General features: G+C 40.6%; 2 protein-coding genes across 2 annotated transcripts in view; both read right to left on the bottom strand.

Moving 5' to 3' along the window:
* The window catches only part of LOC143769497 (uncharacterized), a 32,117-nt gene extending 20,988 nt beyond the window's left edge, over positions 1-11,129 (bottom strand). The window contains exons 1-7 of the mRNA XM_077258123.1: positions 11,074-11,129; positions 8,981-9,119; positions 8,115-8,267; positions 7,813-7,992; positions 7,607-7,730; positions 4,468-4,656; positions 2,554-3,991 (exon numbers count right to left, since the gene is read on the bottom strand). Of these exons, the coding sequence (XP_077114238.1) occupies positions 2,554-3,991; positions 4,468-4,656; positions 7,607-7,730; positions 7,813-7,992; positions 8,115-8,198 (2,015 nt within the window). The 5' untranslated portion in view covers positions 8,199-8,267; positions 8,981-9,119; positions 11,074-11,129. The remainder of the gene's footprint in view (positions 1-2,553; positions 3,992-4,467; positions 4,657-7,606; positions 7,731-7,812; positions 7,993-8,114; positions 8,268-8,980; positions 9,120-11,073) is intronic.
* A 4,369-nt stretch (positions 11,130-15,498) lies between these two features.
* Positions 15,499-26,639, bottom strand: part of LOC143769496 (uncharacterized) — a 60,843-nt gene continuing 49,702 nt past the window's right edge. Inside the window, 1 exon segment of the mRNA XM_077258122.1 lies at positions 15,499-17,386. Coding sequence (XP_077114237.1) covers positions 15,783-17,386 — 1,604 coding nt within the window. The 3' untranslated portion in view covers positions 15,499-15,782.

Here is a 26,639-nt window from a genome sequence, read left to right as displayed (position 1 = left end):
AGGAGAAGAAAGTGGAGGCGTTCCAAAATTGACTGTAACTACTCTCCAAAAAACAGGTTAGGACATTTCTGGGAATTCTGTGATAGTTTGCTTTGGAAGTCCACTTAGCCATGAATGACTTTGTGTCCTTAAGGAGGTTGGTCAAGTGGACTTCCAAAGCAGAAACGGATTTTTAGGAGTTGAAGCTAGCCCTGTATGAACATTTCAAAAAGGAATTTGTGTTCCAGATTGAAGCTTCAGAAATCAAGTTGGGGCTGGAGCCATATTGTCACAGGAAATAAATGGGGAAGAACATCAAAACCTATACTTAAGTAGACAACTCTCCTCCTCTGAAAGGAATTATGACATTGCAGAAAAATGCTTGGCCATCAAATGGGTGATTAATAGCAATGAGCGAGTGTACTCATTGCTCGGGTTTTCCTGAGCACGCTCGGGTGACCTCCGAGTATTCGTTAGTGTTCGGAGATTTAGTTTTCATCGCGGCAGCTGAATGATTTACAGCTATTAGCCAGGCTGAGTACATGTGGGGGTTGCCTGGTTGCTAGGTAATCCCCACATGTAATCAAGCAGGCTAATAGCTGTAAATCATGCTGCTGAGGCAATGAAAACTTAATCTCCGAGCAGTCATAAATACTCGGAGACCACCTGAGCGTGCTTGGGAAAACCCGAGCAAGGAGTACACTCGCTCATCACTAGTGATTAACACTTTTAAGTGTAAGAGGGTCGCTGCTTAAATACTGGAGGGGAGATATGTTTCACTGAGGTTGTTAGCTTCAGTATTATGAACCCGGAAGTATGCTCCAGTATGCTATGTGCTGAGAAGGGTTAATTGGCCATTTCAGAGCCGGGTTTTTGTGAATAGCTAAAAAGTTGGTTTCACCAAATCTCCACCCTAGGGCGTGATCCAGGAGGTAATGGTAGAGCCTCTGAACTCACTCAGTGTTCTGGGTGCCTAAAGGGGATTAGACCTCCAGAGCTGTGCTCATGTTAAACAGAGCTGATCCTGTTTCTGGGCAGGAGGACCCCACAGTTATATGAAATGTATTGAAGAGTTAAATGAAAAGCATTCCTCTGACTACCTCATTACACAAATGAGCCAATCTACCATAGTTAGTAGATATACCTGTGACATGAATCTCTGAACCTACTATTATAGACGTTCAAGGGCCCAGCAAAATGGAAGCTCAGATTGCCTGAGAGTAAGAATCATAATGATGAGGTTGGTCTGATGTCAGATGGGGAGGCTATAAATAGTTTGTTCGGCCATTTGTGTTTGCATTTCCCTCATTCCCCTGATGAAGCCCGTAAGGGTGAAACATGTTGTGGAAGCTCTTTCTGTATTTTAATAGCACCTTATTCCTCTGGTCATTAGATATCACAAAAAATAATACAATCACTCATGGTTAGATAATGGACAGCGAACCTTCTGCTCTACACTAGTTATACAATGCGAGCCTACTGGACCTGTACACCTACGTAGCTACAAATAGTTAGGTCTATTCACAGGTGTATTACAAGTGAATGAGTCAATTAGCGCAGCAATGTGACTGTTGTGGATTCGTCACACATTTATAGGACCGTGTTCAGGTGTAATTTTAATGTGCACCTGAACATGTGATTTGCATTAGTTACTCGCATTTTTTTATTTAACATTTCCAAGTTATGTTTTATTTAGGAGTTTTGGGGCCTTGACTATTGGATTTAAAATCTGTTCCAAACAGAAGCTGCTGTGTGGTCTGACTTGTCACACTGCCAGACATGTGGTGCTGAAGAAAACCAGAATGGGGCTGATAACCGGAGAAGGGAATGAACGGTAAATGTACATTAGCCGAGTGCACAATACAGGCGGCAGAGGGGCTAGAGGATAAAATATATTACTGGAGTGCTGCTTTAAATAATTAAAAAAAAAACATTTTTTTTTCCATAAAAACTGATTTTATTTTGCAAAAGAGTAAAAAAAAGTATATTAAGTATAAATAATTTTCTATAGTTAATTGCAAAGACTTGCGAGATCCTGATCCAGTGGCCACATCGGTAGTCAATGGTCACTTGATCAGAACCCTGCAAAGCTCTTCCTAACTGCCGGCATCCATGGCTTCTCTTCTGATTGGTAGGAACGGTGCAAAGTCACCTGGTGATGCCCATTAGCTCTCCCTCAACGCCATTAGGTTCTGAGGCCATAACGTAATATCTAAAAATCAAAGGCGGACCATCTAAAACACAAACATATACATTTTTATAATAGTAAATATTTTAATAAAACTTTTACTGAAGATTAAAAACAAGTTTTCAGGCGCAATAATATACAGTACATTAACATGAAATATTTTACGCACACGGTTGATATATAGGGGTGTTATCTCAATTCTATTTGCTTTTTTGGTTAACAGAAATGTATTGATAATTTCATGCATTTCACAATCCTCATTTAGTTTTCAATTTCTGTCTCTTTTTTCTTGTACATTTACCATAGCTTTATTGTAACTATAAATGTTTTTATTTATTATTTTGGCCGATTTGTCTGTAACACATATTGAAAAAGAAAACTGCTACTTCACCGTGTGAATTTTTTGATGTTTAAGAAGAATGGACTTCTGTGCAAAACATTTCCCACATTCAGAACATGAAAATGGTCTCCCCCCTGAGTGACTTCTCTGATGTCTAGTAAGATGTGTTTTCTGGTTAAAAGATTTCCCACATTCTGAACATAAAAATGGCTTCTCTCCTGTGTGACTTCGGCGATGCCTATCAAGATTTGATTGATTTGTAAAACATTTCCCACATTCTGAACATAAATATGGCTTCTCCCCTGTGTGACTTCTCTGATGCGTTACAAGACTTGATTGCTTTGTAAAAGTTTTCCCACATTCTGAACATGAAAATGGCCTCTCCACTGAGTGACTTCTTTGATGCTTACTAAGATTTGATTGATTTGTAAAACATTTCCCACATTCTGAACATGAAAATGGCTTCTCCCCTGTATGAATTCTCTGATGTGTAGTAAGATGCGTTTTCAGCTTAAAACATTTCCCGCATTCTGAACATGAAAATGGCCTTTCCCCTGTGTGACTTCTTTGATGTCTACTAAGATTCCATTTCCGGTTAAAATATATCCCACATTCTGAACAAGGAAATGGCTTCTCCCCTGTGTGATTTCTCTCATGCATAATAAATTGTGCTTTTTGCTTAAAACATTTTCCACATTGGGGACATGAATAAGGCTTCTCTTCTTTATGAGTTCTCTCGTGTTTAATAAGAGTTGATTTATTAGTGAAAAATTTTCTGCATTTTGGGCATGAATATGGCTTCTCCCCTGTGTGAATTCTCAGATGCAAAACAAGATATGATTTATTGCGAAACAATTTCCCACATTCTGAACAAGAATATGGCTTCACCCCTGTGTGAATTCTCTGGTGGGCAACAAGATTTGACTTCTGGATAAAAGGTTTCCCACATTCCGAACATGAAAAAAGCTTCCTTCCAGTGTGACTTTTATCATGTACAATAAGACATGATTTTTGTGAAAAACATTTCCCACATTTTGGACAAGAATATGGCTTCTCACCAGTGTGAATTCTCAGATGTGTAACAAGATGTGATTTAACTGTAAAACATTTACCACATTCCTTGCATGAATATGGCTTCTCCCCTGTGTGACATCTATAATGTATAACCAGTCGTGCCTTATTTATAAATCCTTTACCACATTCTGAACACAAAAATGGCTTCTCCCCTGTGTGAATTCTCTGATCTGTACCAAGATGCGATTTCTGTTTAAAATAATTTCCACAGTCTGAATATGGAAATGGTTTCTCGCCTTTGTGAACCGGTTGATAGTTTATAAGACTTCTGTACATTTTATCAGGTTGAGATGAATTAGAAGATGATGTGATAATAGCTTCCTCTTCATATGTAGCTCTTATGATACCAAGATCATCTGCTTCAAAATCTGATAATATGAGATTTCCCTCTGTGTTCATTAAACAGTCACCTGCCAAGAATAAAACTTGTTATTGTTGAGTTATAATACCTTAAAAGTCTGTTTCTATTTTGTAACATTTTGCCTGAACATGGCTAAAATTACAGCTAAAATCACAAATTAGGATGTAATTTATGAATAAAATTAATTGTATATTCTAAACAGGAAAATGGTTTCGCCTTCATCTGAGTCCTTTCATGAGTGTGAAGATATTATTCCTGGGTAAAACATTTTTAACATTCCGAATATGAAAATTGTTTCCCTCATATGACTTCTATCATATATAACAAGTTGTGATTCCTAGTGAAAACATTTCCCACATTTTGAAGTTCAATGTTGCTTCTTCACTGTGTGTTATAACAAGTTTTGATATGAAACATGAATATGGCTTCTCTCTGTGTGACTTCGCTGAAGTACAGTAAGTAGAACCCAAGTTGTGAACTTGGTAATAACATTTTCCACATTCTCAACATAAAATGGTTTCTCACCTTTCTGAGCTGTTTGAGGTTTCTCAACCCTTATGTTAATTTCATTTTGCTTATCAGTCTCTGGTGGATCAGAAGATGAAGATATATCTGTGATAACAGCAGGCCAGTCATACGTAACTGTTGTGACATCAAGATCATCTGATTTGAAATCTGTTTTCAGAGGTTCTGCTGAGCTCCTGGTAAAGTCATCTGACAAAAATAAAACTTTTATTTGAGTAATAATACCTTAAAAAAAATATTTCTATTTTACAATGCTTAACCCAAACTTAGCTGAACTTACAGTAAAAACTACAAGTCTCAATGATCTCCTTCTCTTTAGCCCCCGTGCACATTTATCACTCCATCTATCTAATATACTGCTTTATCTAATTTCAAAATACATTGTCAAAATTGGAATATCTTAAAGGGAACCTATCACCCCGTTTTTTAAAGATTAGATAAAAATAGTGTGAAATAGGGGCAGAGCTGGGCTTTACATTAGTGCCTTTTTGTTGCCTTTATTCCCCCGTTAGGCTGCCGAAATACCTGTGTGAAGTGGCCGTTTTGTCCTGTCACTCAAGTTGGTCAGGTCGGATGGGCGTGGTTACAGCGCTGTTTCTCCCCCAGAAACCTGCTCATCATTACGTTGGTGGCGTAGTGGTGTGCGCATGTCCAAAGCGAAGATCCACTGCCCAGGAGATTCAAAACAGCGCGGGCTTCGCTATTCGCCGTTTACCGGTGGGCGCGGCCATCTTTCCTGTGGCCGCGCGTGCGCAGATGGAGGGCTCTGCTGCCCGGGCTTCAGGAAAATGGCCACGGGATTCCGCGCGTGCGCAGATGGAGATCGCGGCGGCCATTTTCCTGAAGCCCGGGCAGCAGAGCGCTCCATCTGCGCACGCGCGGCCACAGGAAAGATGGCCGCGCCCACCGGTAAACGGCGAATAGCGAAGCCCGCGCTGTTTTGAATCTCCTGGGCAGTGGCTTAGGATCACAAATCTAACCAGCTAAGTAGAAAATAATAGGACGAGCTCTGGGGATGTGGTAACTGGACTAACCGCAAACCTGATCCTAACCGCACACACTATAGGCAGCCGTGGAACGTTTCCTGAAATCCTAGACGTCTCTTCACGGCCTGAGAAACTGACTACCCCTAAAGAGAAAGTAAAGACCTCACTAGCCTCAGAGAAATTTCCCAGAGATATAGATGCCCCCCACACCAACTAACGATGTGGGGGGAGCAACTCAGCACCCCAGAGCACCAGCAAGCAGGGAAATCACATATTAGCAAGCTGGACAAAAACTCATCGTATACTAGGAAACATCTTGAACACAGATGAGCAAAAATAAGCAAACAGAACTTAGCTTCTCTTGGAGAGACTGATAACGGATGTAGACAGGAGCAATCAGAATAGCACTGAATACAACGGCAACAGGCAAGGAATGAAGGACCAGGTGGATTAAATAGGAAACCTAACTAGCAGATGACGAGACAGCTGATCCTGCCAGAAACCTGCAAAATAACAAAAAGAGCCACCAGGAGGAGCCCAAAGAGAGAACTCACACAGTACCACTCATGACCACAGGAGGGAGCCCGGAAACAGAGTTCACAACAGGCCCTATAGCAGAAGTTCTAATCGGGAACCCCTCCCAAAAAAGAAAGAAAAAATAATATTCTATGGGGCACATAAGAGCATATCTCACAACTTTGCGGTCCTTATGGAGTAATTTTCCTCTTATTGAAGCTCTAGATTCCCCTTTCATTGACCCCATAAAGTATGATGGCAACAAAAGTGCTCCACAAACACAATATGATACTTAAACAGTGAATTGCTACATAACACGCTCCAGATGCACAGTATGATGACCCTACTGTATCCACCCAGCAAAATATGGTATGATGCCCCAACTGTGACCCCCAACACAGCCTTCCAAACAGTATAATGCCCCAACACAGCACTCCAAATAGCACAATGACCCTCCACATAGTCCTCCAAACAGTATAATGTCCCCCACAGCCCTCCAAACAGCACAATGACCCTCCACATAGTCCTCCAAACAGTATAATGTCCCCCACATAGCCATCCTACAGTATAATGCCCCCACACAGCCCTCCAAACAGCACAATGCCCCCCACATAGCCCTCCAAACAGTATAATGGCCCCCACATAGCCTTACAAACAATATAATTCACCCCCACATAGCCCTCCAAACAGTATAATGCCCCCCACACAGCCCTCCAAACAGCACAATGACCCTTCACATAGTCCTCCAAACAGTATAATGCCCCACACAGCCCTCCAAACAGCACAATGCCCCCAACATAGCCCTCCAAACAGTATAATGCCCCCCACACAGCCCTCCAAACAGCACAATGACCCCCCACATAGTCCTCCAAACAGTATAATGTCCCCCACATAGTCCTCCAAACAGTATAATGCCCCCCACAGCTCTCTAAACAGCACAATGTCCCCGCCACATAGCCGTCCGAACAGTATAATGCCCCCATATTTTCTTTTTGTCTATTCTATTTGTACTTGCTCCACTAACGAGCAGCTTCACCATAGATGCAGTCCAGGAATCTTTACAATTCAACTAAGGTCAGATTCCTGTTAAAGGATGAACTCCACAAAGCATTCCCTGGAGCTATTGCAAGACTGTCCATGGATGCCAGAATTCGTGCACATTTCCTGTAAAATGGCCATGGCACAGAAACATATGCCCGGTGCCTTTCCATTTATTGTCGCGTTTTATCTCTGTTTTGGCTTATATGTAGGCCATTTATGACTTCTTTTTGATTTTATAATGGTCTTTTTTTCAAAGAAAAAAAAATATATTTTATAAGCTTTCTACATAAAAATATCGATGTAGCAAGATTCAGTATTGGCAATATGGCAACATATATCACAATCTAGTAGACCTCACAGCAAGGCCCAGTAGATTAAGCTGATAGGTTGTTAGCTTCTTGTCTTGCAGATTTATTCTTTGGTGTTCAAAACATATTATGAAGTGTGGTTAAAAGATACATCTGTCATAACAAGCAACTGTGACTGCTGAAGGTGTGAAGGTGCAAAAATGGAGCTAATAAGACTTATTAATTAGTTGAAAATCATTTTAGTACATAAAATAGATATATCAAATAGTCTCATTTTGTCATGTCTACCTGTTGTTGGTAGGAGCTGAGGAACCTCCATCATAACATCCTCGTACTGATCCTTGTGTTCTTCTACATACTCCCACTCCTCCATGGAGAAGTAGACGGTGACGTCCTGACACCTTATAGGAACCTGACACATACAATGACACCGTCATCCCCCAATCCCTTTGTAGCATCACTGTATAATGTCCCAGCATTCCCAGCAGTGTCACCTCTCCAGTCAGCAGCTCAATCATCTTGTAGGTCAGTTCTAGGATCTTCTGGTCATCGATGTCCTCATGTATCCGGGGGTGCGGTGGAGACCTCATGATTGGGCCCTGGGTTTCTATCCATACCTCAGACACAGGGGCCTGACAGTGATCACTAGGTTCCTTCTTCACAATCATGTAATTCTGTTTATGGAGAGACACATTAATAAATCTTATTTCAGACAATTCCAGAGTCCTCACCTCTTCGGTCATATCATCTGTTATTACCATAGATGATGTAATGTGACATCATAAGAATCTCTCACCTCTCCAGTAATTCGGAAGAGGATCTCCAGGGTGAGATTTAGTATAGTCTCTGCCATGTTTCCGTCTCTGATTCTATCCATCATTGACAGGTCAATCAGAATAATTTTCTTATATAGAAGATCTCCACTGAGAAGATCCGATATTGTCGGACTCTAAATAGAAACAAGATAAGCCGATGTAACATCATACAAAATCCCTTGTAGAAAATAGAATTGCTGAATGTAATAAGGGAAAACATTTAGAGGGTTATAATCTTGTTACGTGATGCCATATTGCTAGGACATGCTAAAACTTAATGATTGGTGGGATTCTGATCTCTGGAAGCTCCATAGATCCAGAGAGTCACATTGCTGATTCCGTGCTGCTTCCCCTGCACTATTTTTCCCTTTATAATGATGCTCCCAGCCAGCAGACTTTCATGGAAGCTAAAAACAAGTGTTTGGTGTCAGGTATCAAACCCTTATAGATCTGCTATTGAAGACCTATCGCAAGGATAGATCTTCAATATTGTAGTAAAGGACAACCCCTTTGAGATGGTTTTATAGGAGGTCATACAGACCTGGTGTAGTGTGCGCTGTATTTCACAAGATTGGGCTTGTCTACTGAAGAATATGGTGCTTCAGCTACTCTAGAAAACTAGTTTGAATACATTGATAGTGATATATACAGTCACTACAAGAGAAGCGGAAGTGAAAAATATGGCGCTCACCCCCCAAAAATGGCAGAAATTCAAAATTTGCAAAACTCAGGTGAGGAAACACGGGGATATAGTTTTATATATATATATATTTCTTGTCTAAAATTCAAAGGAAATGTGTCATCTTTAACTTTAGGCCTTTCAGAGATCATTTAGTCTTCAACTTACGTAACTGTTCACAATAGCAGTAATTTTGCCCAAACTTTTACTTTTCACTGTAGACCCAGAGAAGCTGCCTTACTAGAGGTTTCTGCAGCACCCTGGAGATTTGCCCACTCTTCAGAGAGGTTTCCCCTTTCTTCAAGAGCTAGTAATTTTTGGGAAAAAATTGGCACACATTAGTTACATAAGTCAATATTGCGCTTTTTTTTGTAAATCTTTGAAACTGTGGCAAACAAGTGGCAAATCAACACATGTACACACACCCTTATTGGGGTTCTCTGAAAAGTAAAAGATATATAATATAAAAGATACACCTTTATATTAAAAAAACATTTTTTAAATACCTTTATTTTACAAAAAAACATTTTTTTTAATATAGTGCACTTTGTCAGGATTTTTAAACATGGCAATTGCTATCAATCACAATCCATCCTAGATTACAGAGGACCCACAATAGGATCGGCTATGAGAAGAACATCTGCCTCAGGTCACAGCAGCATCCGGTCAGGCATCATAAACGTGCATTCCTTGTAAGAGATTGTGGGGGCGTCAAAATGGTAGGGGGCTTCATATTGTGTCGGGTCATCATACTTTATGGTGGAGTCTGTGGGGGCATCAAAACGTATGCTGGTGACTTTGAGGGGCATCATACAGTGTGGAGGGCTGTGAAAGCATTGTACTGTGGGGGAGATCACTGTGGGAGCATGACAGAGTGGGGTAGGATTCTGTAGGGGCCATTATATTGTGGCTGCAGCATACTGTGTGTGGAGCCATCATACTTTCTGTGGGCCACCATACTGTGCATATAAATCTGTGGAGGCATCATACTGTGTGGGTGGCTATTGTGGCCATCATACTGTGGGGACAATCATACTGTGTAGAGGCATTTTATTGTGGGAGGTGTGACTGGAGGTATCATACAGTGTGTGTAGTGGTGGAGGCTGTGGGGACGGTATACTGTGTGAAGGTCGATAGGGTCCAGCAAACAGTTTGTGGGGCAGCATACCATGGTGGAGAGTCATCATACTGTGTGGGTATACTACAGGGACATCATAGTGTGTTGGCAATGTGAGGTAATCATACTGTGTGTGAGATGCATTTTTAGGGGTATCATACTCTATGAGGGACATGAAAGTGGTATTGTAGTGGGTAAGAACACTAAGGGGTCTCAAGAGGCAAAATGACTGTGATCCTGCCACTATATATTTCGCTCTCCCTGCCTTTAACCCCTTCACGATCTTGGCCGTTTCCATACGTCCTGCTTGGGAAGGGGTTCAAGACCTTAGGCGTATGGATACGTCCTGGCGATCATGTGGCACCGTGACTCAAGGCACAGTGATTGCATGAAGGTGCCTGCTATTACCGACAGCAGGGCACCTGTGCTCATCGCCAGGGGGTTTATTTTATATCCCCCCGCATCCACACAGTCTGAAACACTGAAGTCCAGCTATGATCGATACTGTAACAGCACCGAGCATTGGCTGGAGCTTATCAACAGCACTGTCACCCGTCGCAGCACTGATTGAAGCGATCGGGCGATCATATCCTTTAGCACCAATCAGAGAACAGAGTATCGGTCTGACCTCACAGTGACCGCTATGCTCCACCTCATTCCAGCTTGGAGATGTTGTAGAGTAGTCACTGTGTTGTTCTGCTGCAATTTAGGAGGAAAAAAATACCAGCCATCAAACGGTCACATAAACTGATATACAAATTGCCTCTTCAAAGAGGAAGAAGACTTCAACTCTATAGCGCCACCTGTTGAAAGCAGCAATCCTACAAGTCACTACTGACCCTTCAACGAACCTTGAAATGTGATTTAGGATAAAAGCCAAATCAGAATCTCAATTTGCAGTCACCGTGTTTCAGGGTGTTGCCCCTCATCAGTGCAAAGCATGAGAACTGATTTGGCTAGGTGAAAGGCTTTGGACTAAGGTCTAAGGAGTAACATTTCTCCATGTGGAGAGTGACATACCGGCTCTGGCATGCCAAGGTAACGTTACCTCAGAAACTTTTAACTGAAAAATTCTGACTGTTGAGAAACACATACTTGATTAGTAAAAGTAGGCTGGTCCTAGTAACAGTGAATCTCCACATACCTTCTCCACCTGCAGAGTCGCACACTAAATCTATGGCTGTACTGTGCTTACAGGACCTGTGGTGATGTCACAGTCATGTGATCTGTCACATGTGGGAGGAGTCCGGGACCACTTTACCAGGAGGCTCAGCGTGAGCTGGTTGTCATGGTGCTGGATAAATGGATTTATCAGATCAGGGGGATCGTGTCCTGAGGGTTTTTTGCACTTGGATCCTGGATGTCACTTTCCTTCCTGTTTCTTTATCCCTTATATCACTTTTTCTACGTCTTCTATTTTAAGCATTATCTTATTAAACATTTTTTTTATTTTGCATATATATATATATATATTGAAGCTATTTTGGGGTATATGTAATTTGTTTACATTTTATTACTCTTTTTTATTCAGGAAATGAAAAAACTAACAGCAATTTTGCAACTTTTTGGATCTGTTTTTTACATTTTAAAATGATAAATATATGAAAAAATGAAATAGTCTTTGATTATTTGCATCAATTGTTAAAAACAAGACATCTTGTGAGATTAAGACACTTATTTCATCCCTCAATAGAGATGAGCAAATCGATTTGAAGCAAAGTCGACAAATTTGAATACTTGTGATAGAGGGATGATAGGATGGATAGTAGAGATGGGTGCATTTACTTGCGTGGAATAGAAATAGATTCAAACTTTTCAAAAATCCATATTCTCAAGAATTTTAGAGGTGAGATACTTGAGATGGGTAATGACGATTCCGAGAGTGAGAGAACTTGCAGGTATGATGACAACGATCATGCTGGTTGGGTGGTGGACATGACCTGGAAAGAGGATCGTAATGACAAGGAAGGAACAACATCAGAGAAGGAGAGTGGTGGCATCGGTGATAAAGAGCAGAGCTGATGTATGGTCATAAGATCAAAATCTTCCTGGAGTAGATCTTCTACTGAAAGCCCTGCTCGTGGACGTTGCAGTCGTGACTGTGTGGGCATCTGCGGTGTGAGAAATATTTTTTCACAAAATAAGCCATTGCTGTTCCTGTGATTGGCAACTAAAAACTATACCTCTCTATCTCACCATGAATTGGCATCACCAGCTGACATGAGAAAAGCAAACTGGCCAGTCACGTAAGCAGGACTGTAATCCTTCACCCCATCCTCATCAACTTTTGCTGCATCCTGGTCATCGTCATCATCAACTATATTATCATCATCATCTAAAGCTTGTCCTACCTTTCCTCCTCTTTATTGTCATTTTTCCCTACCTGATTGGGTGGTTAGGAAAGAACTTGTGTGCAAAGTCAACTCCCACCTGGCCAAGCAGCCGGTGGTGCAGTCATATCCATACAACTTAGTGGATCATATTACCTTTTGGCAAATGATGGCGTGTGCTGAGGCTCATTGGAAGAAGCCAACATTATTTCTTGAAGAAACCTGTTCCTTCTTTGTACTCTCACATCCTTAAAATTGTTGTTGAGTGGCAAGGTGTACTCATCCATCAAAACGGGTATCACGCTACAGAGAGAAGAAACAACACGGGAGTGGACCCTCTGGGTCACGGCCCCAGAGCCCCCAAGGGCGAGCAAACCTGGTGGAAGTGCCCCCTATACAGGGAGCGTTAGGAACAGGCCCTAAGAGGATGGAACCACAACTGCCGGAGCCAAAGGGACGACTGGGTCAAGACGAGGTAGCAGGACGAAAGGGAATATGCAGGAACCAATGATAGCTGAGGCGGAGCTGCAAATGAAACAGAAACAGTAAATGACGGTAACACAGAAGAAAACAGACACAGGGTAGGACCATAGGACATGGACAGTACAAGATAGGGAAAGGGCGCAAATAGGGAAGGCACAGGAGTGGTAACAACCTAACAAAAAGGACAAGGGCACGTAGGCTGATAACAGAGAGAACAGGAAGGGCCTGAGGACGACGAAGGGACACCTAAACAAAAGGCATCACAGCAGCGAAGATTCACAGGCGCCTTACCTGGGTAAGCGCCGGACAGATATACCGGGTGGGCGCCGCCATATTGGAGGCGGAGCCACCGGGTCACGACCTCCCAGAATCTCAGGCGGCGGAAGAAGCGCTGCGGTGCATGCGCAAACCGCTGAAGCGCCTGGAGCCGGAGAAACTGGGCAGAATGCGGCCAGGAGAGACGTCGGGAGCGCGCCGTCCGGACAGGTAAGTATGAGCGGGTGGCGGCAATTATGGCTAGAGACAGTATATGTCTTTCACAGTCCACTGGATAAATTATTTACATCTGTTTGTGATAAGGAGTGTACTGCCGGAACTTCTGATAACTGAAAATCTACCTGTGTGTTAGCTGAACACAAGACAACTGTAGGAATACGGGTGCACACACACAAAAAAAGATAAATCCAATATAGTCCAAAAAAAGAAAAAAGGTGGCACTCACCATCCAATTAAAACAGTCCTTTATTTAATCCATAAAACGGGTACTTCTGTTGACGATGGCTGTTTCGCCCTGACTGCGCTTCAATGGGTTCTGTGCTATCAGGAAATGACGAGGTTCCCTATTATAGGGAATACCTCACAGGTGATTCTAACAAACATGGGTGTAGAACCAGAAGTCACTTCTCCCAGCAAAGCAGAAAAACCCCCACAGAAAATGAACCACAAAACGTTTAATAATGTTATTCAGATATACCTCTAAATAAAAACAACATATATACAGTATAATACCCTTCTACAGAAATACCGTCATATCTATTTTGTCATTTAGTCCAGAGGGACCCTGCGCCCGTGCGCAGAGAATCCATCGACTCTTTTTACAACAGTAACCTATGGAGATTGCCCCCTTGTGGAGGCAAATTAACCTTTTCCAATCCTTCAAATATGAGCAAATCTGGATTCCCTGCATGTTTTTCTTGCATGTGATCAATAAGTCGCCTGGAACCTTTTCCTCTAATGATGGATCTGTAATGTTTACGGAAATGGACAAACAAAGGGTGAAAGGTCTTACTGATATAAAATAAACTACAGGGACAAAAGATAACATATACTACCAGGCAAGTTCTACACGAGATGAAATCCTCAACTTGGTAAGTAATGTGCCCGATTTTAAGTATCTTATCAGTTGCATGGAACCAGCAAAAGGAACACTGACCACATTAAAAGTTGCCTTTAGGTTTGCAGCTGTCTAACCAATTGCTCCGTGTGGATTTTATCCGAGCAGAATCCTTTCCTGAAGTTCATCATATTATACCACAACCTAACATCACCATTGCACTGGGTCCATTGAAGGTTCCAGCACCATGAGGCACTTATCCACCACCTCCTTTACAGTACTTACACCTTCTGAAATCACACCTTTTGTGTCTATAAGCTGAAGCACTGATTTTTCAAACAACTGATGTTTCAAACAACCTAAATATTGCTCATCCCCATTGAGCGGAAAATTGCTCGCTGTACGCTCATCATTCTTGATGCTTCTATTGTGGTCAGTATTAGAGCAGATGGCACTGTTTCTTTAGGCACAAAACCTGTCAGATCGAATGAACGCTCTGGTCGTAGCATTGGCAGGAATATCGTGAGCATTGCTGGCGATGACTTATGAGCAGGCATTACCTGTTTGAGAAGCTACTACTCTCCATTAGCTCATGAAGAGGCTTTACCAGCTCATTTAGGAAAAGCAACCTGACCTTTAAAAAGCCAAAAGGTGACATTTCGAGTTGGGCAGCTGAAATTTTATGATATGATGTTTTAAGAGTTACATTTCATATGTAGTAATAAAACTTGAGAACAAGGATGAACTCTCATCGCCACACAATAAGAGAAAAAAGAATGGATCTACCTGTGGCCAAACATTTTTGTCTCCCTTATCACAGCACCATGGACATGGAATTACTTGTATTAAAAGGTAATCTAAAATCTCCGAGAGACAGAAGAGTCTGGGAGTATAAACTGATGACAACCTTTGACACACTCGGTGCAGGAATGAATGTGTTGCATGGATTTAGGTCTTTTTACATCAAGAAATTTGCTCATCAGACCTTGTGGGGGCATCACAACACAGAACCAGACTCCAATCAGAGGACAATAAAATTTTCACACTCCTTATCTATGAACTGTTCCAATATTTATGGACACAACTGTTTATCCCCCTCTCCCATAATGATAGCTCTGCTTCACGTCACTTGTCTTATCCATTGCATTTTCTTTCTGCTGTGTTGTGTATAAATATATGATTCTTCAGATTTTGTATTAGTCTATGCCTGATGAAGAGACCTGAGTATTCTCGAAAGCTTGAAATTTGTTACCATCTTCTCAGGTAGCCATTAAAAGGTATCAACCACTGAGGACTCTCAATTCTAAATATTTTTCTATCTACTGGCTAACACGGTACGGTTACGGTATTAGGTTCTGAGGCTATAATGTAATATCTAAAAAAAAGAAGGAACCAGACAAACACAAACATACACATTTTTATAATAGCAAATATTTTAATAAAACTTTTACGAACAATTAGAAACAAGTTTCCAGGTGCAATTATATGCAGTGTATTAACGTGAAATATTCTACGCACACGGTTGATATATAGGGGTGTTTTCACGATTCTATTTGCTTTTTTGCTTAACACACATTTATTGATAATTTCATGCATTTCGCAATCATTTAGTTTTTAATGCTTGTCTCTTTTCTCTTATATATTTAACTTTATTATGACTGTAATTATTTTTATCTTGTTTGAGTTGCTATTGAAAAAAGAAAATTGCTACTTCCACACGTGAATTTTTTGATGTTTAATAATAATTGACTTCTGTGCAAAACATTTCCCACATTCAGAACATGAAAATGGCCTCTTCAATCAGTGACTTCTCTGATGTCTAGTAAGATGTTGTTTCTGGCTAAAAGATTTCCCACATTCTGAACATGAATATGGCTTCTCCCCTGTGTGAATTCTCTGATGCTTAACAAGATCTGTTTTATTTCTAAAACGTTTCCCACATTCTGAACATGAATATGGCTTCACCCCTGTGTGAATTCTCTGATGATTATCAAGATTTGTTTTACTTGTAAAACATTTCCCACATTCTGAACATGAAAATGGCTTCTCCCCTGTGTGACTTCTCTGATGCTTACCAAGATTTGTTTGATTTGTAAAACATTTCCCACATTCTGAACATGAATATAGCTTCTCCCCTGTGTGACTTCTCTGATGTGCAGCAAGATGCGATTTCAGACTAAAACATTTCCCACATTCTGAACATGAAAATGGCCTTTCCCCTGTGTGACTTCTCTGATGTCTTGTAAGATTCCATTTCCGTTTAAAATATATCCCACATTCTGAACAAGAAAATGGTTTCTCCCCTGTGTGATTTTTCTCATGGTTAATAAGCTGTGCTTTTTGCTTAAAATATTTTCTACATTGGGAACGTGAATAAGGTTTCTTCTCTTTATGAGTTCGCTCGTGGCTAATAAGATTTGATTTACCAGTAAAACATTTTTTGCATTCTGGGCATGAATATGGCTTTTCCCCTGTGTGAATTCTCAGGTGTAAAACCAGATTTGATTTATTGCGAAACAATTTACCACATTCTGAACAAGAATATGGCAAAACCCCTGTGTGAATTCTCTGGTGTGCAATAAGACTTGAATTCTTAGTAAAAGATTTCCCACATTCTGAACATGAACAAAGCTTCCTTCCAGTATGACTTTTATCATGTATAAGAAGACTTGATTTTTGGGAAAAATATTTTCCACATTTTGAACAAGAATATGGCTTCTCACCAGTGTGAATTCTCTGATGTATAACAAGATATGATTTAACTGTAAAACATTTCCCACATTCTTTGCATGAATAAGGCTTCTGCCCTGTGTGACATCTATAATGTATAACAAGTTGTGCTTTACTTGTAAAACCTTTACCACATTCTGAACACAAAAATGGCTTTTCACCTGTGTGACTTCTCTGGTGTATAACAAGCCGTGATTTCAGAATATAACCTTTCCCACATTCGGAACACCAATATGGTTTCTCCTTTGAGTGTATTTTCTGATGTAAAACAAGATATGATTTCTGGCTAAAACATTTCCCACATTCTGAACATGAATATGGCTTTTCCCCTGTGTGACTTCTTTCATGTATAATTAAAAGTGATTTCTGGTGATAACATTTCCCACATTTTGAACAAGTATATGGCTTCTCACCTCTGTGTTTTCTCTTATGTGTAATGAGAGTTGATTTATGTGGAAAACATTTCCCACATTCTGAACATGAATATGGCTTCTTCCCTGTGTGAACTCTCTGATGTATAATAAGATGCGTTTTCAGTTTATAATGTTTTCCACAGTCTGAACATGAATGTGGCTTCTCTCCTTTGTGATCTGGTTCACTGTTTAGAAGACTCCAGGACATTTTATCAGTTTGAGATGAATTAGGAGATGATGTGATAATAGCTTGCTCTTCATATGTAGCTCTTTTGATATTCAGATCAAGATGTCCCTTTGTGTTCATGGTACAGTCATCTGCCAATAATAAAATTTATTATTTTGGAGTTATAATCCCTTAAAAGTCTGTTTATATTGTGTAACATTTTCCCCAAACTGTCTGAAATTTCAGTTAAAATGACAAATCAAGATGTAATTTGTGATTAAAATATTTCTTATATTCTGAACATGGCACGTCTGAGTCCTGTCATGAGTAAAAAGATATGATTCTTGGGTAAAACATTTTTAACATTCTGAGTATGAAAATCGTTTTCTTCATATGACTTCTATATACAGCTCTGGCAAAAATTAAGAGACCACTGCAAAATGTTCAGTTTGTCTGATTTTTCTCTTTATAGGTATATTTTTGAGTAAAATGTAAATTGTTCTTTTATTCTATAAACTTCTGACATGTCTCCGAATTTCCAAGCAATAAATTTTGTATTTTTTTCTGACAAAGAAAAATGGTAAAAATAAAAAAACAGTGCTTTCAGACCTCAAATAATGCAAAGAAAACAAGTTCATAATCATTTAGAAATAATAATACTAATGTTTTAATTCAGGAAGCGTTCAGAAATCAATATTTTGTGGAATAACCATGATTTTTAATCACAGCTTTCATGCTTCTTGGCATGCTTTCCACCAGTCTTTCACACTGCTTCTGGTGCAAAAATTTAAACAGTTCTTGTTTGTTTGATGGCTTGTGACTATCCATCATCTTCTTGATTACATTCCAGAAGTTTTCAATGGGGTTCAGGTCTGGAGATTGAGCTGCCCATGGCAGGATTTTGATGTGGTAGTGTCCTAATTTTTGACAGAGCTGAATATAACAAGTTGTGATTCCTAGTGAAAAGATTTCCCACATGAATGTGGCTTCTTCACTGTGTGTCATTTCACTGATGTAAAACAAGTTTTGATTCGAAACATGAATATGGCTTCTCTCTGTGTGACTTCTCTGATGTATAGTAAGTAGGGATGAGCGAACCCTAACTAGAAAGTTCAGAGTTTGTACCGGACTTCTAGTGTCCGGTACCGGACTTCTAGTGTCCGGTACTGGACTTCTAGTGTCCGGTACCAGACCTGAAACAAAGACTACTTAATCTATGTTCAGTTTTCTGTTTGAGTCCGGATGTCTAACAAAGCTTGTTGAAAGACTGCAGAGCAGCCAGTCAACATGTTTCAAAGTTGTGGGCACTGCCGGCTCCATCACAGCCATGTCAATTAATGGCATGGCTATGATTTGCCAGTGCAACATGTGACCTGGCCTGACACTAAAAATAAATAATTAAAAAGAAAAAAAAACACACACAGTTTTAAAACTCGCCAAGGGAAAACAGACAGCTGTGAGCTGGTATGTTTAGACTGGGAAGGGACAATATCCATGCAGCTTTGCAACCTATTAATATCAGTCCGCAGCTGTCTGATTTGCCTTAGCTGTTTATTAAAAATAGGGGGCCCTAAAAAATGATGTGGGGTCCCCCCTATTTTGTAATAACCTGCTAAGGCAAAGTAGACAGCTGCAGGCTGATATAAATAGGCTGGAAAGGGCCATGGATATATCAATCCTCAGCTGCCCCAGAAATGGCGCATCTATTAAATGTGCCAATTCTGGCACTTAGCCTCAGCTGTTCCCGCTTGCCCTGGTGCATTGGCAAGCGAGGTCATGGTTTTTGAGGTTGAGGTAAGCTTTGTAATGTCAGCTGACATAAAACGCCCCCATTACTAACCCAGTAAGTTAAGAAAAAAAAAATCACACACACAGGAAAAACATTTTTGAACTTGGTAATAACTTTTTCCACATTCTCAACATAAAATGGTCTCTCACCTTTCTGAGCTGTTTGAGGTTCCTCAACCCTTATGTGAATTTCATTTTGCTTATCAGTCTGTGATGAATCAGAAGATGAAGATATATCTGTGATAACAGCAGGCCCTTCATATGTAGCTGTTGTAACATCAAGATTATCTGATTTGAAATCTGATTTCAGAGGTTCTGCTGAGCTCCTGATAAAGTCATCTGACAAAAATAATTTTTTTTTTAAGTAATAATACCTTAAAAAAAGTTTCTATTTTATAACACTTTCCCAAACTTACAGTTAGAGCAAGTCGCAAGGTTAGGGCTCATACTCATTTGTGAGAAAAACAGATGAGTGCAATCCGAGAAATAAATCGGATTGCACTCTGACTAATGTTATTTTATGAGTCCCTGCTCATCTGCGATTTTTTTCTCAGCTCAGACCGAACTGAGAAAAAAATTGCAGAATGGACGAGACTTGCCAGTGAAAGTAATAGATGCGTCTTTTCTGTGCAGCTGTTGGCTGTTATTTTAGGTTGGGGGGGGCAATATCTATGGCCCCTTACTAGCCTGAGAATACCAGCCCTCAGCTGTATGCGTTAGCTTGGCTTATTGTCAAAAATGGAGGAGATCCCACGTTGTTTTTTTAATTATTTATTTAAATGATTAAAAAAATTGGAAGTGGGAATCCCTCTATTTTTGATAACCAGCCTTGCTGAAGCTGACAGCTGAGGGTTGCAGCCCCCAGCTGTCAGTTTTGCTTGGCTGGTTATCAAAAACACAGGGGAACCCACACCGTTTTGTTTTTTTTAATTTGTTGTTCGATGTCTGTACTCAGTGTTCAGTACAGACACCGAACTTTACTGTTCTGGTTCACCCATCTCTAATCTTAATATCTCTTTTCAATTTTTGACAGTATCCTGTTTGGTTCCTTTCCATTTCATGGCCATATTCTCTCTCAAACACTTAGTGATTCGCAAGTCATACTTGTTTTACACCCTCAGAACTTCCCAGCTCACCACACCGTCAAGGATGAAAAAAGTGGAGTCATTTTATTTTTTAATGCTGTCAATATGCTTTTTTTTTCAACGCTATTAATATTAGGGGGGCACTTTCTGATCTCGTTTGATGTGGACACAAATCATACAAACCATGGTTCTACATAGAGCTAGATTTCATTTCGGTCTCCATTTTCAGTTCACTGGCTGTTAGACCCCAACTCATTATTTATACCATCTCATCCCCTCATTGGATCCATACTATACATAGCCTCACTTATATTTTTATTTTATTCCTGTGCCACAATACCTCACTTTCAACACTTTATTGTACCTTGAATCTGGAATTCTTGCTTTTTTCAAACTTAACTCAGATTTCTCAGTAGACATTACTGGAAGACGATCCCATAGTTAAGTTCATGGTTTTTTACATACACAATTGTGTTACATAAGTCTTGCTATCAGGGGCGTACATAGAAACCTTGAAAAATGCAAAAATGTACATGATAACGCATACACGGAGAAGCAAAGGGTGCAATGTTTTGAATCTTTAACTTTCAGGTTCCAAATCTCCCCATCCACTATTGATTATACCATAAGTTTATAGACAATCATCTTGGTATCTCATAATTTTTTTTTTTACTTGCAACTATTTAGCATATGATTAGTTAGTTATGCAGATTATCGTCAAGTCTCTGCATTGTTTCTGTTTTATTACTGGTACTGGAAGAATCTTTTTCTTCCTGAATACTACAAATTACAACCTGTTCTCACATTCCCTAACAGCTAAGTGTGTTATTAGGTTGATTCCCAAGTGAAAAGCCAATAGCTCAAATCGAGGAGCAGCTATGAAGATTTCCCCAAAAAAGAGAAACAGCATCATCCAGCTCATTGATAGTGGTCTCTCGGCCAAGAAAATGTGAGTGCAATGGCAAACGAAGGAATAGGAAATGAAGTCCCTCCTTCCATTCATAAGCCGAGAGGTGACTGTCCAGGCAAAATATCAGAGTCAACAAGTCGGCTTAGCACAAGGTGCATCAGTTCTGGTGCGACAAACACGTCAGTTGAGGTGGCATGTATGTTTCATAATCGTGAGATCACAGACGTCCATGCAAGCACCATGTGACGTACGTTGCACAAGTCTGGAATGATTGCTTGAATAAAGGTGAAAAAGGCTTGAGTTTGCAAAAAAGTATGAAAAGTGGACAGTAGAAGATTGGGTGATTTAGAGCTATGAGAAGAAAGTCAATAGACCAGGCTCTGATGGGTGCAAATGGGTGTGGAAGAAACAAAGTAAAAAGGAGCTAACCGCTCAAGAAGTAAGGACTGTCAAGTTTGGAGGAGGAAGCCTGATGATATGGGGCTGTTTCACAGCCAATATTCATTGGATACTTGCCCAAGATCGATGGTGGTCGCAATGCTGAGCTATCTTACAAGATAAGTTACTTCATACACTTGATTAGTATGGATATGAAAAGGACGACATAGTGTTCCAGCAGGACAATGACATGAAGCATACGTCAAGATTGGCAAAGAAATGGGTGAATGACAACGAAATAGAGGTGCTGGATTGTCCCCACAATCCCCAGACCTCAAGCCAATCCAACACTTGTGGGTAAATTTGAAGAAAAAGCTGTATACAGTACCCAAGTGAGGCGACCAGTGATCACTAACTCCGGGAATGTGTAGAAGAGACCAGGGTGATGAAAGCTAGAGGTGGATTCACAAAATACTAACTAAATAATAAAAATTAAAATTTTGATTTTGAGGAGCAAAACAATAACAATGCAGTGACATGACAAGAATCTGCATAATTAATCATATGCTATATGGTTGCAAGTAAAATTCACACGAAATAGCCAGGCAGCACAGTGGCTCAGTGGTTAGCAATGTTGCTTTGCATCGCTGCATTCCTAAGTTCAAATCCCTGAGGACAACATCTGCAAGGAGTTTGCATGTTCTCCCCATGTTTGCATGGGTTTCCTTCCACACTCCAAAGAGATACTGATACGGAATATAGATAGTGAGCCCCAATGTGGACAGTTTTTATAATGTCTGTTAAGTGCATATGTGAATAAAATAAATAAATAAAATTGGTTATAAAATTATGGTATTCTCATGTTCTAAGCAGTAGTGGATGGAGAGTTATGGAGCTTGAAAATTAAAAGTTCAAAACATTGTTACCCTTTTGCTTGAGTGAGGCAATGACCGCTGTTATATGTGAGGGTCACCATGTGTCCCCCAGGATGTGCGAAGAGGCGTATGGAGGCCAGGGGAGTGCATTGCAGTCAAAGGCATAGATGTGATTGCAAGGCAGAATAGAAGTAAGTGTCAGTCTTGGGCAAGCTATTTGTCCAAGGCAGATTTAAGAAAACCCGCCATGGGCTTTTATTTTTGAAATGGACAAGATGGTAGTGGGGTGGTCCATTTCCTTCCCCGACCCTTGGTTCTCTATGTGGCCTAAGGCCACAGGTTTGTTTGTAGAAATCCCTGCAGCAGAGGGTTGGGTGTATCAGCTTGGTTTTTGCAAGCGTGCAGAGCAGAAGGCTCTGCACATCTCCACCTGTGTAAGGCAACACAGGCAAGTGGAGCCAAAAGACATGGCACCCCTGAGCGTACACGGCGGTGTAGTCAACCATGGCAACCAGTCTCGGATGTGGACTGTCTTGTTTCCAGCCATGATCCGAAGGATACTGTGTGTTTGTTTTTTTCTGTGAGTTTTGGACATTAAACACACTTTGTTTTGAACTTTCCTGGGTCACTGCCTCATCACCGCACAGTGTGAACACCGCTGCACCACACTTGTCAGTGTATTAATAAGTTTAAAATAAATTCAATACATAAGATATGTAAAAATATAGTCTCATTTTGTCATGTTACCTGGTGATGTGCGGGGCTGGGGAACCTCCATCATAATTTCTTTGTACTGATTCTTGTGCCCTTCGAGATACTCCCACTCCTCCATGGAGAAGTAGACAGTGACGTCCTGACACCTTATAGGAACCTGACACACACAATGATACCGTCATCCCCCCGATCCCTTCATAGCGTCACTGTATAATCTCCCAGCATTCCCAGCAGTGTCACCTCTCCAGTCAGCAGCTCAATCATCTTGTAGGTCAGTTCTAGGATCTTCTGGCCATTGATGTCCTCATGTATCTGGGGGTGCAATGGAGACCCCGTGATTGGGCTCAGGATTTCTACCCGTCCCTCAGGCACAGGAGACTGACAGCGATCACTAAGGGTCTTCTTCACTATCATGTAATCCTGTTTATGGAGAGACACATTAATATATCTTACTTCAGACATTTCCAGAGTCCTCCCCTCTTCGGCCATATCATCTGTTATAACCATGGTTGATGTAATTTGACATCATAAGAATCTCTCACCTCTCCAGTAATTCGCCTGATTATTTCTAGGCTGAGATTTAGTATAGTCTCTGCCATATTTCCGTCTCTGATTCTATCCATCATTGACAGCTCAAACAGGAAAATTCTCTTATATAGAAGATCTCCACTGAGAAGATCCAATATTGCCGGAATCTAAATAGAAAGAAGATAAGCTGGTGTAACATCATACAAAATCCCTTGTAGAAAGTACAATTACTGAAGATAATAAGAGAAAATATTTAATCTTGCTACGTTATGCCATATCGCTAGAAGATGCTATGACTTGATGATTGGGGTTCTGCTTTCCCTTCACTTTTTCCCTGCACCAGGATGCTCCCAGCCACCAGACTTTCGTGAGAGCTAAAAACAGGTGTTTGTTGTCAGGTATCAAATCCCCATCGATCTGCAACTGATGACCTATCGCAAGGATAGATTTTCAATATCGTAGTGAAGGACAACCCTTTGAGTTGGTTTTATTAGAGGTCATACAATCCTAGTGTAGTGTGTTCTGCATTCCACAAGATTGGGCTTGTCTACTGAAGAATATGGCACAGCTTCTAACTGTGGAGAAAGACAAACGAGCTTCTCGAGAAAACTAGTTTGAATACATTGATATTGATATACAGTATATGAGCACTACATGAGAAGCTCAAGTAAAAAATATGGCGCTCTCAAAAGAAAAATGGCAGAAATTCAAAAGGCGCTGAACTAATGAGGAATTCAAGTGAGGAACATCATAACTGCCAACTATTCTAAATTGTTCTCCAGGAGGATGGGGTTTGCATCCTGCAAAATTAGCCACATGTGCTTTTGCATAAATACACAGAAACCATTTATAACAGATCAATCCATCTCCTAGGGTGCGCACTCTGGGTCCCATATTTAGACCCAGAAGAACTGCCTTACTAAAGGTTTCCAGCATCCTTGAGATTTTCCCACTCTAGTGAATTTTTCCCTTTTTGCTGGAGCTTGGTATTTTTTTTGGAAAACAATGCAAGTATTAGTTGCAGAAATCAGTGCTGCATTTTTATTTTTACCAAATGTTTGCAATTGTGGCAAAAAGTGACAAATCAACATGTGTACACACACACACACACACACACACACACACACACCCCCACACCCTTAAACGGGTTCTCAGAGAAATAAATAGATAAGTAATGTAAAAAAATATACATTTATATATTAAACAATTTTCTAAATATCTTTATTTAACAAAAAAGTATTTTTTTAAGTAGTGCACTCTGTCAGGATTTTTAAACATGGCAATTGCCATCAATCACAACCCATCCTAGATTACAGACGACGCACAGAAGGATCGGCTGCCTGAAGAACATCTGTCTGAGACAAACATCAGTTCAGATCATCATCTGGTCCGGCATCGTAAACGTGCATTCCTTGTAAGAGGTTGTGGGGGCATCATACTTTGTGGTGGGGACTGTGGGGGCATCATAATGTGTGGTGGTGACTTTGAGGGACATCAAACTTTGTGGGAACAATCACACTGTGTGGATTGCTGTGTGGGCATTCTACTTTGTACTTTACCCTATTTTTGTGGGCATCATACAGTGTGGAGGAAGTAAGCGTCATACTGTGGAGGAGATCACTGTGTGGGGTATCACAGTGTGGGGTAAACTACTGTAGGGGCCATTATATTGTGTGAGGGGTTGTGGCAGCATTTAATCTTAATTATCCAGACACCTATTTTCAGTAGGCCAGTAGACATATGCTTTTATCATTAAGTTGACTTTTTAATTTATGTGTTTTTCTTTGGTTGGTCAAGAAACACAGACTATTGCTGGTGCAAGTCTGGATGTTGACTTTTGAGTTGATGTTTGTTGTAACTTATTGTCTGTTTTCTCTGGAGGACAGAGACGCCGGGTCATGGAACAATCGATATTTGTTAATATGTTGATTACACATTGTACCAGTGTATCTTGTTTGTTGACCTGCAAAACAGAGAAGGACAAACTATGCAGACTGATTAAATACTCAAACAATGAGAGTTAAACTCATCCCACCTCCCCCCCTGACCTGTGGATGATGACCTGAGCCACAGACATGAGTATAAAAAGATATTTCTATCATTCTGCAAGGATAATCAAGTGACTTGTCAGAGCAACAGCCAGGACAACATGGATCCATCAAGAGGGATACAGTTTTGACTTTCTACAGGATGTCAGCTTAGAGGACCACGGCTCCAGCTGGAAGAATACAGATCTGGTCCATTGACTATCATGGAACCTATGGAGAAGTTCGGAGACCTGGCTCCATGGAGACATTTTGAGAAGCCAGGTTGGGACCATCCTGTTATTTGGCATCAACGATATGTTTCGGAAAACCAGGTTGGCACCTACTGTTCACCTAACCTCATGGAGATATTTGGGGAAATGAGGTTGAGACCATCCAGTCACCTGGCTCCATGGAGACGTTTGGAGAATCCAGGTTGGGACAATCTGGTTGCCTGGCTACGTTCCTCAACGGAATGTTAGCTTCCTAAGCTTGTCATTACCTCCTCTCTGTGGGAGCCTGCCAAAATCGGGGTGCTCCTGGTGAGGGTATTCGGCCCTTGAAGCCCCACAGTCGCAGCTGCTGTAATCCCGGCGAGTCAGCGGAAGGGTGAGACTGTAATTTTGCACAATCTTAGGTATTTTGCTGTGACTGTTCTATATGTTACTGTCTGATGGTGGTTCAATAAAGTATTGCCATACTTTTTTACCCTCACCCTGTTTTTTCTGAGTGGTGTTGTGCCCATGGGAAAAGAGAGCGTGTGTTCAGTGGTATGAGCCCTGGTCCATAAAGTGTTTCTAAAGACAGCCGGGACAGCGGATGAGAGATGAGAGCACCCACTGGCCCCCGTGTCTCCACACTTAGGTTCAAACAACTTGTTATGTAAATATATATATATGTAAATATATATATATATATATATATATATATATATATATATACCGTATTTTCCG

This window comes from Ranitomeya variabilis, chromosome 4, assembly GCF_051348905.1.
Source record: "Ranitomeya variabilis isolate aRanVar5 chromosome 4, aRanVar5.hap1, whole genome shotgun sequence".
NCBI lineage: Eukaryota > Metazoa > Chordata > Amphibia > Anura > Dendrobatidae > Ranitomeya > Ranitomeya variabilis.
This window is presented reverse-complemented; position numbering and strand designations above follow the sequence as displayed.